At 37.1% G+C, this 14,293-nt stretch overlaps 1 protein-coding gene across 2 annotated transcripts in view; it reads right to left on the bottom strand.

Moving 5' to 3' along the window:
• KDM5A (lysine demethylase 5A) overlaps nt 1-14,293 on the bottom strand; it is a 51,661-nt gene that overhangs the window by 28,388 nt on the left and 8,980 nt on the right. For both annotated transcript variants that reach the window (XM_086755391.1, XM_086755402.1), the window contains exons 6-13: nt 12,783-12,888; nt 12,148-12,236; nt 9,291-9,449; nt 6,726-6,845; nt 5,508-5,666; nt 3,697-3,878; nt 1,781-1,943; nt 837-956 (exon numbers count right to left, since the gene is read on the bottom strand). In XM_086755391.1, the coding sequence (XP_086611517.1) occupies nt 837-956; nt 1,781-1,943; nt 3,697-3,878; nt 5,508-5,666; nt 6,726-6,845; nt 9,291-9,449; nt 12,148-12,236; nt 12,783-12,888 (1,098 nt within the window). The remainder of the gene's footprint in view (nt 1-836; nt 957-1,780; nt 1,944-3,696; nt 3,879-5,507; nt 5,667-6,725; nt 6,846-9,290; nt 9,450-12,147; nt 12,237-12,782; nt 12,889-14,293) is intronic.

A 14,293-nucleotide genomic window follows, 5' to 3' on the forward strand; every position in this document is an offset into this window, starting at 1 on the left:
AGCACTCATTTTGTGCCTTTTAAAGCCAAAAATACAAAATGCTAGATTAATTTGCTACACAGATTTCCTGTTACATTTTGCACAAGCAAAGGAAATTTCACATGGCTGGTGTGAGTTTAGCAGTTTTTCACAGAAGTTATACACAAATTACATCATGAGCACAGGAGAAAAGAATACTGACACACTGTCAATCCTGCAGACAATTTCTCTAATGAATTAATAAAATTCTCTGATTAAGGACTAAAAATACCTATTTGAAGGTTATAAAAAAAAAAAAACTAGAGACAGATAAACTACAGAGGAGACCATAACTTCCAACTGTAAACGCTGGATAGTGTTAGGACACATTTGACAACCTACTGAAGAATCCACATAAGCTATGCTCTGGTGTGGCATGGCTATTAGAACAAGCACTAATATGATTTAAAGGTGCAATGATCTGGCACAAAAGGAAAACAATGACTTGCATGCCTACCTCCAACATTCAAATTACAACAGCTGCTCAAGACAGTACATTAATCTGTATCAAATTCAGAAAGAGGCACCACAGAAATCCTAGCTAAAAGTACTGAGAGATGTCACTTTTTGGTTAGATCAATACTCATAAAGGAAGACCACATGCCAGAGTTTCAGTTTGAAACTGCTTAGAATTATGTGCTCATCAAAATTATTTTGTGTAATGGAAACTCACACCAGTCTAACTGTTGTACCAGAAACCATAAACATAAAACACACTATGCAACACAAAAGACTACTCTTCAGATAAGAAAGTTACTAACACTCTCCTTGAAAGGTGACCTAGCAGAGACATAGTAAACATGTACAAAAGAACAGACCCAGTCAGCAGTGCAGAAGTTCACAGCTTCAGCAAAGTTATATCCCTGGTTAAATCCAGAGTGGTAGGCACGAGGAAATGTCACAACAAACTCGCCAGCACACTGATTGGTCCTGTATACCTAATACAAGTGAGGATAAAGGAAAAAAAAAGTGAAATCTGCAACAGAGTTTAAGACACAATTACAAGACATTTGAACAATTTTTACCTATAGTACACCACAGGCAACGTAGCTACCCTAAAAGTGGTAAGGATTGATTCCATCTTCTTAAAGTGAATTCCCAATTAATAGCCCTCCTCAAAAAAGCTGAATATATAAGCCAATAGTTGAAAATTCTCTTTATGAATCCCAAAAGGCACGTTTCTACTATCATAATTTAATCCATCACACCACAAAGCACAAAAGCTTCTGGAAACAGTTTATGGTTTGCTTGGTTGGGATATTTGCCAGGGAAGCAATTTATCCTAAGACAAAAGCAAATGATAGTGACTGCTGCTTAAAGGTCTGCAGTCAATTATGTTTGGTCAAAAAAGTATTTTGTAATGCTGAGACTTCTACTGAACATAAGACAAGTATTTTACTGTCAAAAGATATTAAAAGCATTTCACAGACAAATTTGCTGCTATGGCAGGGTGGGTTGGTTTTTTTTAATTAATTAAATGTAACACACAATGTACATTTGTTCTACATGTTATTTTATGTAAGAAGCTTGGTACACTCACTTCTGATATAAGATAATCTAATTTCATTATGAGTCTAGAGAAGATTCTAGAAAACAGCTTTAAAAAACACCCCATAACTAATGACTTGAATATGTAAATACCCACTATAAAAATTCTTCAGAGTTATGCCAAACCATTGTTACACACATCTGGCACCGAATGAAAAAAAAAAAAAAGAGCGCATAGGAGTACTTCTGTGAAAAATGCTCATGTGCTACTCACTGGTACACCATGTTCCATCAGCACATTGGGGTTCATAATAGTGACCAGCTGATGCAGGAGATCAGGCTGGGATTCAAATAGCTCAGGAGCCAATTCCTTCATCACATCCTCCAGCTGCTCTGCTGCATGAGAGGGCACACCATACCACGTCTTCGGCTCTCCCCTAACAAAACACAACCACAGTAATAAACACATTACTTAAAGGAAAGTAACAGTGCCACCCAACTGCAAAGTATACCTCAAATCTAGCTCCACTGTCCACACAAGTCAAATATTTCGCACACAAACACAAAAACATCTTTAATCAACCACCATCTTCAAGATGTATCATTCTAATCTGAAAAATCAATTACACTTCAGAATTCTCAACATACCTGACAGCAGATTTGCCATGACAAGCCTAAAATGGAAGATAATTGTCATCTACCATGCTCTAAAGGGATAAAACGGGCAATTATTTTCCTCCAAGAAGAAGAAAGTTTAGCAAACAAAACCTTGGCCATCACAGCTAATGTTTAAGAGAAAAAGATCACGGTGGTCCTCCACTTATTTGATTAGGCTTCTACTCCCGAAACCAATGGAATAGTATACCAGCTAAGTACAAGTAGAAAGAACAAAACATCAGACAGCACAATGAAATATAAGCAATCCTTCTAGTATATACAACCAGTTACCAAAAATCAGTGGCCCACTGGACTCTTTGGATAAAAAATGCCTAATAAAACGAATTAGTTAAGTATGAGGGAAGAAAGAGACTAACAAGACCAAAACTAAACTAAAAACTACTTGAGAACATATTATTCCAGTTCTCCCAGTCCTGTCTTAACCAAAATAAAATGTAATGATCTAGTATCTATAGTGCTGAGGTTTCTTTTCAATTTTATTTTATTAAAAAGTACAAGCAGTAGTCTGCCAAAATATCTGAAACAGTTTATAAAGCACTATTTTATCCATATTAATAATCTTGTCTCCAACCATCCCAAATATGCAGCATTTTCTGTGGTTCCTACAGGCTTCAGTGACACCTGCTGGTAGGACACAGTAAACCCCAGTAAAGAACTACTCTGCATCTGGGTTGCTGGAATTCACCAGCTGACAAACCCCTCACATACTGATCTAGTTAAGAGCATGCTGAGGACAATAACTGAACTCGAAACAAAATGAATCCCCCTCCTGAGCCTGTGGATCAGATCTTACTAGCCAAGACGTTTCTCCAGAAATGTGCAATCACAGTCTAAAGGCTATCAACTCATCCTTACCACAAACTATTTTGAAGGGGCACTGCCCACAGCTTCCCCCTCCTTCCCCCCTGCTCCATCCACTGTGATCGAGTCTGGTGAACGGAGAAGACCGCAGTGCAAAAAGTTAATCTGTCACGATTCTTTCTTTTCAAAGATAAAAGCTGAACAGTAGGACACTTTAGGATTGTTTGAGAAGTCAGAACTACTTTCAAATTTCTCTTCTCTTGAACAGGAGTATTTCTGTGCATACATAGATCTGCTGCTGAACTGTCAGCTCTGATGCCTGTGCAAGCCACTAGGCAGCAGCCTTCATTTCCAGCATAGCAACGTACCAACTTTAAATCATAAAGCAGTGAACTAGTGAACTGTAACTCAGTTCAAAACCAAAACCTTTCTTAGAAAAGATGTGAGCCTGTAAAGCATGATTTTACAGTGACATTGGATTTTCTGGCAATACAAGTATATTTAATCAGGTAATGAAAAAACACTGAAGTACTTAAAACAGTATCTGTGCCTGCTTTTAATCACTCTCAGCTAAGAATATGGACCACTCAACACATTTAGCTTTTTAGTTAAAAATATCATCAGCGTGCGTAGGAATTTTCAAGTAGAACTACAGATTTACTAATGGCAAACAGGGCAGTGTAAGGTAGACAAACAAAGGAGAGCCCATACCAATGCAGGTAGTTGATGGAATAGCTCCAGTGATCTTCAATATGCCAGCAAAACGAGGAGAAGCACATCCCCACATACAGCCAAGGTACCTTCATGCCAGAGATATCTGCGTTGATGTGAGCAAGGACTGACTGTTCTAGAATTGGCATGTTATTCAAGTTCCAACCAGAAAGTGCATAATCCTGCCAAAAAAGAAGGAGAAAATTCTGAACAAATCAGAAGAACATAAGGACAATAGTTCCAGAAATGGAAAGTACAAAGGAAGAGATCAGCCCATCCGCTTCTATAGCGGACAATTGGTGGTATTCTGCAACAACGAAGCATCAAAACTAGGAAATTTAATCTCTTAAATACCTTAGTCAGCAATTAATCATACTAAAATTTAAGGCCAGTCCTAGTATTTCAACATAGATAGCCTATCTTCTCTGGTTTAAGGCGTATATACTTAGGTTTTTATTTTCTTCCCCCCAAGTTTATAGGTTTTGTGCTTTTCTAGTGAAACAAAATACCTACTACCATTAGTAGGAGAACAAAAGACAGAAGTCTTCAATAAAATAGAATAACTTAAGATTGTAAACACAGTGACTCATGTTATTACTCCAGCTTTAAGACCTGCTGTACCACACTGCAGCTTATCTTGACCTTCTTTATATATTACTTTAGAATGCTTTCTCAAGAGAAGAAATTCCTACACACTCATTTCTAAGAAGAAAGCGTCCCCAGTTAAGCAATCCCACCTTTACTTTCAAATCCACACAATTTGTACAAAAAAATGACAAGCCAAACAGACTGCCTTAAAAGCTCACTACTGTGCTTTAACGTTAGTCTACTTTCCCCCTTAAAATTTGTTAACAAAGTTTCACAGTCATCTTAGGCATAACCCATGCTTGCTTAAAGAACTGGTCACACCCTCAGTTCAGCCACACATTCCTGCTCTTTTCTTTGCTCTGATACTATAAAGACAATGCAGTGAGTCAGATGACTTAAGTGATCTGGCTAGAAAATATTTTTTTTTTTAATTACTACTTACATACAAATAGATCAACAAGTAGTTTTGACTTGCTAAACAGCTAAACAATCACTGCATAACCAACAATGGTACAAGTAGAAAGATGCAGGTATGGCTGGAAGACAACAGTGAGCAGGATTACCTCTTCCAGTGAGCAGCATAAATTGATCGGGGGCTGTGTAATCACAAAACCACAACTTTACTCCTATTTCCTCTGAACATAAACATACAAGCAGACCAAAAACTGATATATTACAGTAAGGTCTGAGGGAAAATAGGTAATACACTTACCAGATGTTCTTTATAAAGTTTTCTATAATAGGATTCTGTATCTACATCTTTTTATTCTTACAGTATGCACAGTCAGAGAAACAAGCTAAATCTAATTGGTTTATCTATTATGAACCTCCTAAGCAGGTTAGAATCATGTTTCTGTAGTGAACTCTACAATGAAAAGGTTCAGATCAAGAAAGGAAAATAATAATAATAATAATAATAAAATCTTATGAGCCTCCTTATATTCGTATTGTAACAACCTGCACATCTTTGCCTGCTAAGATTAAGTGATACAGAACAGGTGTGACTCAAATCACAAAAAGCAGCTTAGCTATCAGCAACTAGATCTGTAAAAGAACCTAAAATATCAGATTAATGTCGTGCTCAAAAGGAACACTAAAGTGCATGCAAAAGCCTTAAGCAATTTCTTCATAAAAAAACCCACGCTGATTTCTGACCTAAATTCTTAATGTGAAGTATTATGCAGAACAAAGAATGAGGTCAGTTTGTGTATCCTGTCCCTCACCTCCTCCTCTGGCATCAGCTTTCGTCGGCCATCCTTTACTGGGAAGCCACTTCCAAAGTCCTTGGATGAGATATCAGCCCCATATTCCACAATGACATCTTCTTCTATGCTGCTCACCAATCGCCAGAATTCTTTTTCTACGAGCTCAGTGGGAACCATCTGAAAGCAGAAAAGATGCTAGAGTACGTGCAGATAAGAGCCAAAATAAAAGTTATCATTCAAGCAATAAATCATTATTAATCCCTCATGAATTTTCAAATGCCAAGGCCATGCCCTCTCTCCCGTCCATCTTTTCAAAGTCACACAGTTCGGTCTGTACTCCTTAGTAGTGACTGCAATGTAACAGAAATACGATGTCACATCATAAGGGATGGAATGAATAAAAAAAGAAGACAAAGTTACCAGAAGCACAGCTAAAAAGAAGGGGAGAAGATTACAATCAGCACAAGGCAAGCAGCAAACAAAATGCAAAGTCCAAACTATTTCAGAGGATAATGACCAGAACTTCTGAGTAAGAGCAAGAAAACTCAGATAAAGAATTGTGTTCAAGAATGTAGTCTTCATACAGCTCCCACTTTTGTTAAAATAAGCTTCATTCCTTGTTTTGCTCCAGGTCACAAAGTTGTATCATAAATCGCAGCCCTTAAAAGGTAGAAACTTTAGCAAGAATGCCCATAAATTACCAAAGAACCCTGAGAGGAGAAGAAACTTGGTCTTGCATGCAGTCTACAGGACACTGGGATCATGGAATTATGCCAAAGCAGAAATGCCAGTTTTAAAAATGCTGCTGAGATGCAGAACAAAAACCCAAGCTGATTATCAGACTCAGTCTGTTGACTTCTCTACAAGAAAAGACTGTACCAGGGAGGAAAATAATTCTTCATCCTCTGAACAAAGCCATAAAAACGGCAGGACAAAGACCCCTTGGCCAGGTAAGAATAAGATATCTGGTTCAATTAATCAAAAAGGGCAAGAACTTAACTAGAGTACAGCCAGTAAAATACAGCCTAACAAGCAACAAAGCTATCTAACACAGGAAAATGGTGAAATGAAGTTGAAATGAGACCAGACACCAGAAAGCTAAATCACTTGTTTACATGTTTGAAGCTTACGGAGCCTCTTTAAACAAAGTTAAGATGCCTCAGCAAAAATTCAGGATCAGCTGAAACTTCTTCTCTTTTTCCCCTGCAAGGAATCACAACACAAGTTGAAACTCACATGGACCGGCATGTTGAAATAATCAGACTTGAAGTTATCAGCCATTTCACCAAAGCTCTGGAGAGTATATTCCCTGACAGCTTGTTCAAATCCAAAGGCCTCACGAGGTTTGTTGCATTCCTAGGAGACAGAACATAAAAAAAAATATACTGTTCCCTACAGCAGACTATGACACATGTACATTTTTAGCAAAAAAACCCTAGTGTCCATCCAAGTCCTTACCAAACACAGTAAGCTATCAGTTTTGAGAACTTTTCTCAGTGAGGAAGTCCTACCATAATGGAAAGAGAACAGAATTAATTGTACAGAATCTAATCTAACACGGTAAACCCCAATGCTACACACTTCTGCTTTCCTGTCCAAAATAAAGTTTCATCCTCTCCTGCTGCCAGCCAGGGTAAGACAGCACACAAGAAGCTGATAGCCGTAAGACATTTCTTAGACACACCGGACTCGAACACCTGCAGAGTAAACTGCACAGGAACAAACCCTGCAAATGCTTCAGTCTTATCAAGTCAGCAATCATCAACTGGTGCTGTGAAAGTATATAGAAGGAAAGAGGAAGCAGGAAATTAAAACAGTCAGCTAACACCAGACACACTCCATCTGACAGAAAACCTGCAAGTCTTCCACTATTCTATCCCCATTCACCCCAAGAGTGCAAAAAACACCAGTTCACGTCGGCTACTCTCTCCACCCATTTCTACAGTGTTCTTTTCAGTCCTTTTGTTATACAGAAGACATATTTGAACACAAACATAACATAGAACTATCTAATAGTCAGCTGTTCAGTCATAAAGAAACAGGACTGGAAATAAATTCAAGAGATCAGTAGGTTGGGTTTTGCGGGGGGCGGGTTTTGTTGGTTGGGGGTTTTTTTGTTGTTTTTTTTGTTTTGGTTTGGTTTTTTTTTTTTTACAAGAACCACCCTCTCTAGACTATGGCCAACCTTTATCAAAGTAGTTCCTAAATGAAGCCTGTAACAGAGAATCTACAACATCTGTCAAGACTGTCAAACAATATTGACTATATATATATAAAGAGCCTTTACTCTGTTCTTTCTAGCTTCTGTTCTAGCGCCCTCCTGTTTTCACATTATGTGAAACATCTGTGCACAATTAACATTTAAAATAAAAACTGAGGCAAAAAGCACTACTGAGCATTTCAAACATCTTTCTGCTGTTATTCGTTTACTCTCCATTACACAACATAGATAAGTTTTTTCTCTTTGTCCTCTTACTTTCAACGTATTTCCAGAATTCTTCAAGTAATTTCTGTATCATTTGCTAGTAGCAACCTATTTGGCACCTTAACTTTCCTGATTTTGTCCCTATGTATGTTGGGAACAATGTATTCCTGTTTTTACTAGTAGTAGTACTGAAATTTCTTGTGAGTTTACACATTCTTAAACCACTGCAGTCACTATATTTACTACTATATTCTCTAAATTACCTCCACATTGGACTGCTGTAGTTTGCTAATGCTCCTTTATTGCCCTCTCTTAAGGGAACAATAAACAAGCAGCTTAACCCACTCTGAGCGGCAACCCAAAGGGTTAGTTTCATCTTTTCCCTTGTCTGCAACTATAAATTTCCACCTCTCCACAACAGCATTTGCCTGAGTTTACATGGCAATCTAATCTCCCTTGGTGAAGGGTTAGAGAGTAGCGAGCTGATCCAGCTCATTATGTGGCTGCACAACTATTCATACATCACCATAAAAAAAAACTGCTGAAGCCCACAGTGGGAATGGCGTGAGGGATGTGGGGGGAAGTGGGCATATACACGTGTGTGCAACTACCCCTTTTGGAAAAAACACAGTCTAAAAAGTTAAAGCCAGTTACAAAATTATAGGTTTATAAACCCTAAGCTTTCTCCCTCCGAATCCTACATCTACCAATTTCCTGAGCTTGGAAAATTGGTTTTCTTAAGACAAATACCAAGCCAATCAAATGCTTTCCACTGCCTCTAGCCTGTTGAACAGTCATCTCTTGGAACTTGGTAGCTCTTCCTTTTTTGAACAATGAAATTCAATTAGCTTGCATTTTCAGAGCCTCAACAGCTCCTTTTTTAGTCTAAACTAAATCTAAAATAGCTACAAACTTTAAAATTAATTCTTTTCATTTATGCTACAAGCTATTCTGAGCAATGCCATAATGACTTCCCAATAATCACTCCCCGTTATGCCCAAATCCCATACTTTGATTACTACATAATTTACAAAATGTCTCATTGTTATGCTGAAACACCTATCACAACCCTACTTCTCACCCTGATTTCCCACTACCAGCTTAGGAAATTGAGTTTTAGCTCTTGGCAAAGGCCAAAGTTTTAGCTGTCACACGGCTGTATAATGAACAAAGGTTATACCCAAGCTCTAAAAAGAACATTTCTCTCTCCTTATGGCTCATCAACCAAGAACAGCTGGAGATTCAAAGCTCATCTTGACAATATTCCAAACAAAACTACAGCTTCTACCCAGATGGAAAGGCAACGAGCTGAACAACTCTTGCTCTGATCTTTCCAGGAATACAAGCATGCATACAAAGCTTGTATTGGACTGTACCTCAGCAACGCACTTCGGACATCTCCAGTCACCTTTAGGTACATCAGGTAAAGGAGGAATCAAGCAAAAAGTGTGATAGCTGTCATCACATCCATCACATAGCAGTAGTTTGTCCTCATTATTTCCTCTGCCACAGAATAAGCAAACATACAGATCAACCTGTGGAGAGAAAAGAAAAAAAAAAAGTTACAGAAGTATCCTCATCCAGAACCTACTTGCCTTTAACTAAGGAACAAAGGATGTAATCCTAAAGCCCGACATACGGACACCAACACAGTTTCCTCTGGTTTTGAGGAGCAGTGATAATGAATGATTATGCTTCAGTTTCCCAAAGCAGTAATACACGGGAGGCAGGGGGACTTTGGGTACCACATAATAACTATCCAGTTTAATTGGACAAATGTTTTCTATATAACTCAAAGTAGCATCTCATTTACTTTATTCTAAGGCAAAAAAGTAGGTTATAATTTTTAGACTTCATGTTCTCCCTCTCTTTGGGCCTCTCTCATGAAAAACAATTCAAACTAAATCCCTACAAAGAGCACACACCTGAGGAATATCTCCAAAAACTATTTCAGAAACATAAATCCCACCACTTGCAACAGTATAGTGATTATCTTTGCAATGGAAAAGAAGAAGTAACAAAACCCACAATCATACAGATTTCAATCTAAAAATCCAAGGGGAAGAGAAGGAGACTTCATGTAAAGATACCAACTTGTTCCTCATTTTCTCCAAAATAAAGGATAAAAACTCGAAATGATAAGAGAGAAATATTAATCTCAATACAATAGCAAACAATTTTTGCAGGCATTTGTCCGAGAACAACGCCGACTGGGAGATATTCTCAGGGACTAAAGAGAAAATTATATCAACAGGTTTCAAATTTTCTTTGCTGTTACTTCCTGCACTGTCCAAAGTACTTTTAACTTAATATAAGCATTTAATATAGTACTGACCATCTGTAGCATAATCTAAATTAAGAAATTGTAGATTACTTTATCACAGCTAAAATAATTACGTATAAGTTTTTAATAACAACATGAGCTTCATAAGTAACACTTGCTCCAAATTCTGCTATGACTCCCGACAGTCACTGGGCAACTCAGGCTATGCATATTTCCTCCATGCAGCTCAAAATAACACCAGAAGTGGTGGGGCTGGTTTTAGGGGGGTCTGTTATTTTCATCAAGATGTCACAAAAACATGTGCTTTTCAGCAGATTAAGTTCACACAGTTGTGTTAAATATTCGATGTCAACTCCATCTTAGTCACACCACCCTAGTTAAGTAGCTAGGTGTAGCTTCCTAGCTATGCAATAATATACTTTAAAATTGCTCAGGTTTCTTGAGAAAGAGTTTTTTAAAATAATGCAGTTCTATTAAGAGATATATCACTTCCCCCTTTTTAAAAAAATCCACAGGTTCATCGTCAGGGAATATCATGTCTGTCTAAAGCATCAAACTAGTGGCTTTTGTTGCAAGTATATAAAAAGGAAGGAGAGTACCTTAGCAGACATTTCCAGGTTCTTTTCCCAAAACTAAAAATTAATAAAAATGGCAATTGTAAGAGGAGGCTATTCTATGATACTCACTAGTTACTTATCACTGATAATGCCTTTTTCTCTCCAAATTCATATTAACCTATGCAATCTTTTTACATCAGTCCAAGTGATAATATGTCAAATACAAAGACTGCATTGAAATACATATTCAAAACTAGCAGGTCTGTGATTACACAATGACCACAAATAAGCCTCCTAGTCATGTCACAAAACACAGTAACACTATGATGACATATACCTATATTTATCAGGGGGAGGGGGGATAAAAAGAAAAAAGGTATATTTTACTTCACAATTAGCATTTCACAGAAGGGTAAGTGAATGAAGAAGTATAAACAAAACTGCAACACAGTATTTTTCAGACAAAAGTTCAAGTCATTCAAATTCTAAATCAGCTGCAACGGCACAATGATCTCTCTTTAAAATATCAAAATTCTCCCACAGTTTTTCCTCAGGAAGCATTTCCACATATAAAAATATGATTGCTATGGACTTTCAGTTGCCTTGGCCTTCTACAGTTGAAATTTAAAATAAGCTTTTGTAAGTGTTCTCAAGCTACGAAAAAAAGAACAGTTGAATTATTAATGAAGAGTCTAATTCTTAAGACATTAAAAGCATGCATCTTCATTCATGATTGAATACACATGCTCAATTATGACATTTCAGAAGTAAAAAGTTATGTGCTATGAAAGACATTAAGAACAATTATAGACTGCTTTTCCATGGCCAAACACCAGAGTACTAAACATTTCTTTTTTCTCTTGCATGGACTTGTATAATGACTAGCTTAAACTCAAAACAAAAAAAAAAAAAAAAACAAACCAAAAAAAAAACCAACAAAAAAAAAAGATATAAAAGCTAGAATTCCTAAAACACAAAATCCTGAAGTACCGGAGCACCTCAAAATATCTTTTAAGGAAGAGAAGTAGTATTATAATTGTTATACAAAGGGGAGCTCAAATAGAAAGTGAGCTACTAAAGGCATGCAAGCCCTCAAATCCACAATCAGCAAGCACCTTCATGTTGTAAGATTCTTCTTCCCATCTGAAACATTAAAACAGAAACCTAGAGCATATATAATTTTTCAAAATACTGTTCATTCTTCCCGTAACAGTATCACCTGCTGCTGTGTCTATCCATTCATCTATCTGAGGGGGTGAGAGGTGGGGAAATGTTTTAGAGAAGGAAAAAAAAACAAACCAAAACAAACAAACAAAAACCACCAGAAAAAAACACATCTTAGTAAATCAATAAATTTCTTATCAGAAACCACAACAAAAGAATCAAACTTACAAAGTTGACAGAAAGAGTTCCTTTGCGTTGCCTCATCTGCATTCCAAATGCTTCTGATCTGGTTCCCTTGCGTCTTCGTGTCACCTCATCTTGAGGTAAAATAAAATTAAACGTTATTAACATCACATCAAGATAGACTTAACTTGCAAAAACACCACAAATATCCAGCCTGGCACCTTGCTTTTCATATCAAAAACTACTTGACAGTCCAAAAAAAGCAAAAATGCCTTGTTATACCTGGCCAATCTAAAGGGAATAGGAAAACATACTTTGCTTATCCTCACAGGTGATCCTAAATTGCCTCACAAAACAGAATGAACTACACTCACATTCTGTGCACTTAGCTGGCAGGATCAGTTCCAGTGTTGTCAAATTCCGTTTTCCTGTCTAGTCACTCAGTTCATGCAACAGCTGCTTAATTGTTATTGTTACTATACAATACATAAAGAGCTGAAACTCTGCCAAATTACATGAAACACCCTGTAAATCTCTCTCATTAATGAAATCCTAGAATATTTAGCTTTCTTCTTCCACTTATAATGATTTGCTTACTTCTAAATGCTGTCTCTAGAGACATTCAGAAAGATTTAACAGCCTTGTTATCTTACAAAGCGATAAGCCCAAGATTTAATTACCCTCTTTATCCTTTGCTCCCAATGCCAGTCCCATCATCTTGGGTCCAGCTCCAAAGATCTGCAGCTTCTTTAGTTCAGTATTTCTACTCATTTCTCCAGTCTCTGTCTAAAAATAAAAACAAGACCACATCAGCATAAACCATCAATATTTCCCCTCCAGGTCTCCTCAAAATTTGTTTATATTCCACTCTCCCACAACATCTGCTCACCAAAAAAAAAGAAATAGAGGCATGAAAAGACATTTTCTGCTCCTAAAGCCAATGGAAGACAGTATTTTTGTCCCAACTTTCCAAGCTAGTTCCCAATTAGCGCTACAGATAAACTACAGAAAGTGACATATACAGCAAATAAGAGAACCAAGTTTGACATTTAGCATAAAATAAATAAGAAGAATGCCATGGCAGTATTTTCCAAAATACTTGGATATTAACACATAAACTGTTTCAACCGATTTTTTTCTATCTGCTTCCTTGAGTAGACACATACACATGACACTAATTAGTTCCAACCTACTTCCTTAAGCTTGGCTACTCCTGGGTTTATTTGTGACAAAATGTTATGAGCACAACTCTCAGGCTGCCCTTGCAACCTCAAAATCAGAGATCAAAAGACCCATTAGGCGACAACTCCATGTCCCTGCCAGTGCTGCTTCCTGAAGTGTTCTGTTCAGCAGAACTTCCTCCTGTTTCCCATTACTGACCTAACTCATTTTCCCACATCATTGCCACTAACCTAACAGCAAAAAGAACCTCCATACGCTGTTTCTATCTGCAATGCAATCACCTTGGTATTTTTCTTCATGTTATTTCCTTACACTTCCAAACCCCTTTCTAAGCTGATCCACGCGGCCACTAAATTCACATAATTTGCAATCTTCCTCCTGAAATTCACTCATCTTAAAAGATCTCACCAAATCTAATTCCAATAAGGTTATCTTCAAGTAACTTAGTGACGATACTTCACCTGTTATTTTCCACAGTTATGACCTGACAGAAGATGCACTAAATGAGCTCCCTTGGGCTGACGAGCATTCAGTTTTTAATCAATAAACAAAAAACTGCAAGTTTAAATGTAGTTCCCATAAAGCTAAAAGAAATAAGGTAATTTCCATTTATTCAGTCTAAATCAGCTTTTTTTCTTGCTTCTGGAATACGAGAAAGATATCGTTTCCTAGGTATTACTACTCTAAGGAATTTTTAGTGATATTTAGAGTCCCTGTTCCCACTGAACTGTGTATGCAGTATGTCAACTGGCAATTAATTCAAACTGATTATGGCTGATATTCTAATTTTGTACATTTATGAGTTCTATATAGCCATTACTTTCACTTGAGACATATGTTATCAACTATGTAAGTCCACTCTGAAATTGCACACTAACTATCAATTTTTTTCTCATTAATCCTCACTTTGCGACTAACAAGCCATAACTGTGATTCTATTCTCAGCTCTTCTTTTTCCTGAAGGATGCAGAAATACTTTCATTTCTTTTATCTTCTCAACTGAAAGTAA

Source organism: Chlamydotis macqueenii, chromosome 1, assembly GCF_036417535.1.
Source record: "Chlamydotis macqueenii isolate bChlMac1 chromosome 1, bChlMac1.mat, whole genome shotgun sequence".
Taxonomy (NCBI): Eukaryota; Metazoa; Chordata; class Aves; order Otidiformes; family Otididae; genus Chlamydotis; species Chlamydotis macqueenii.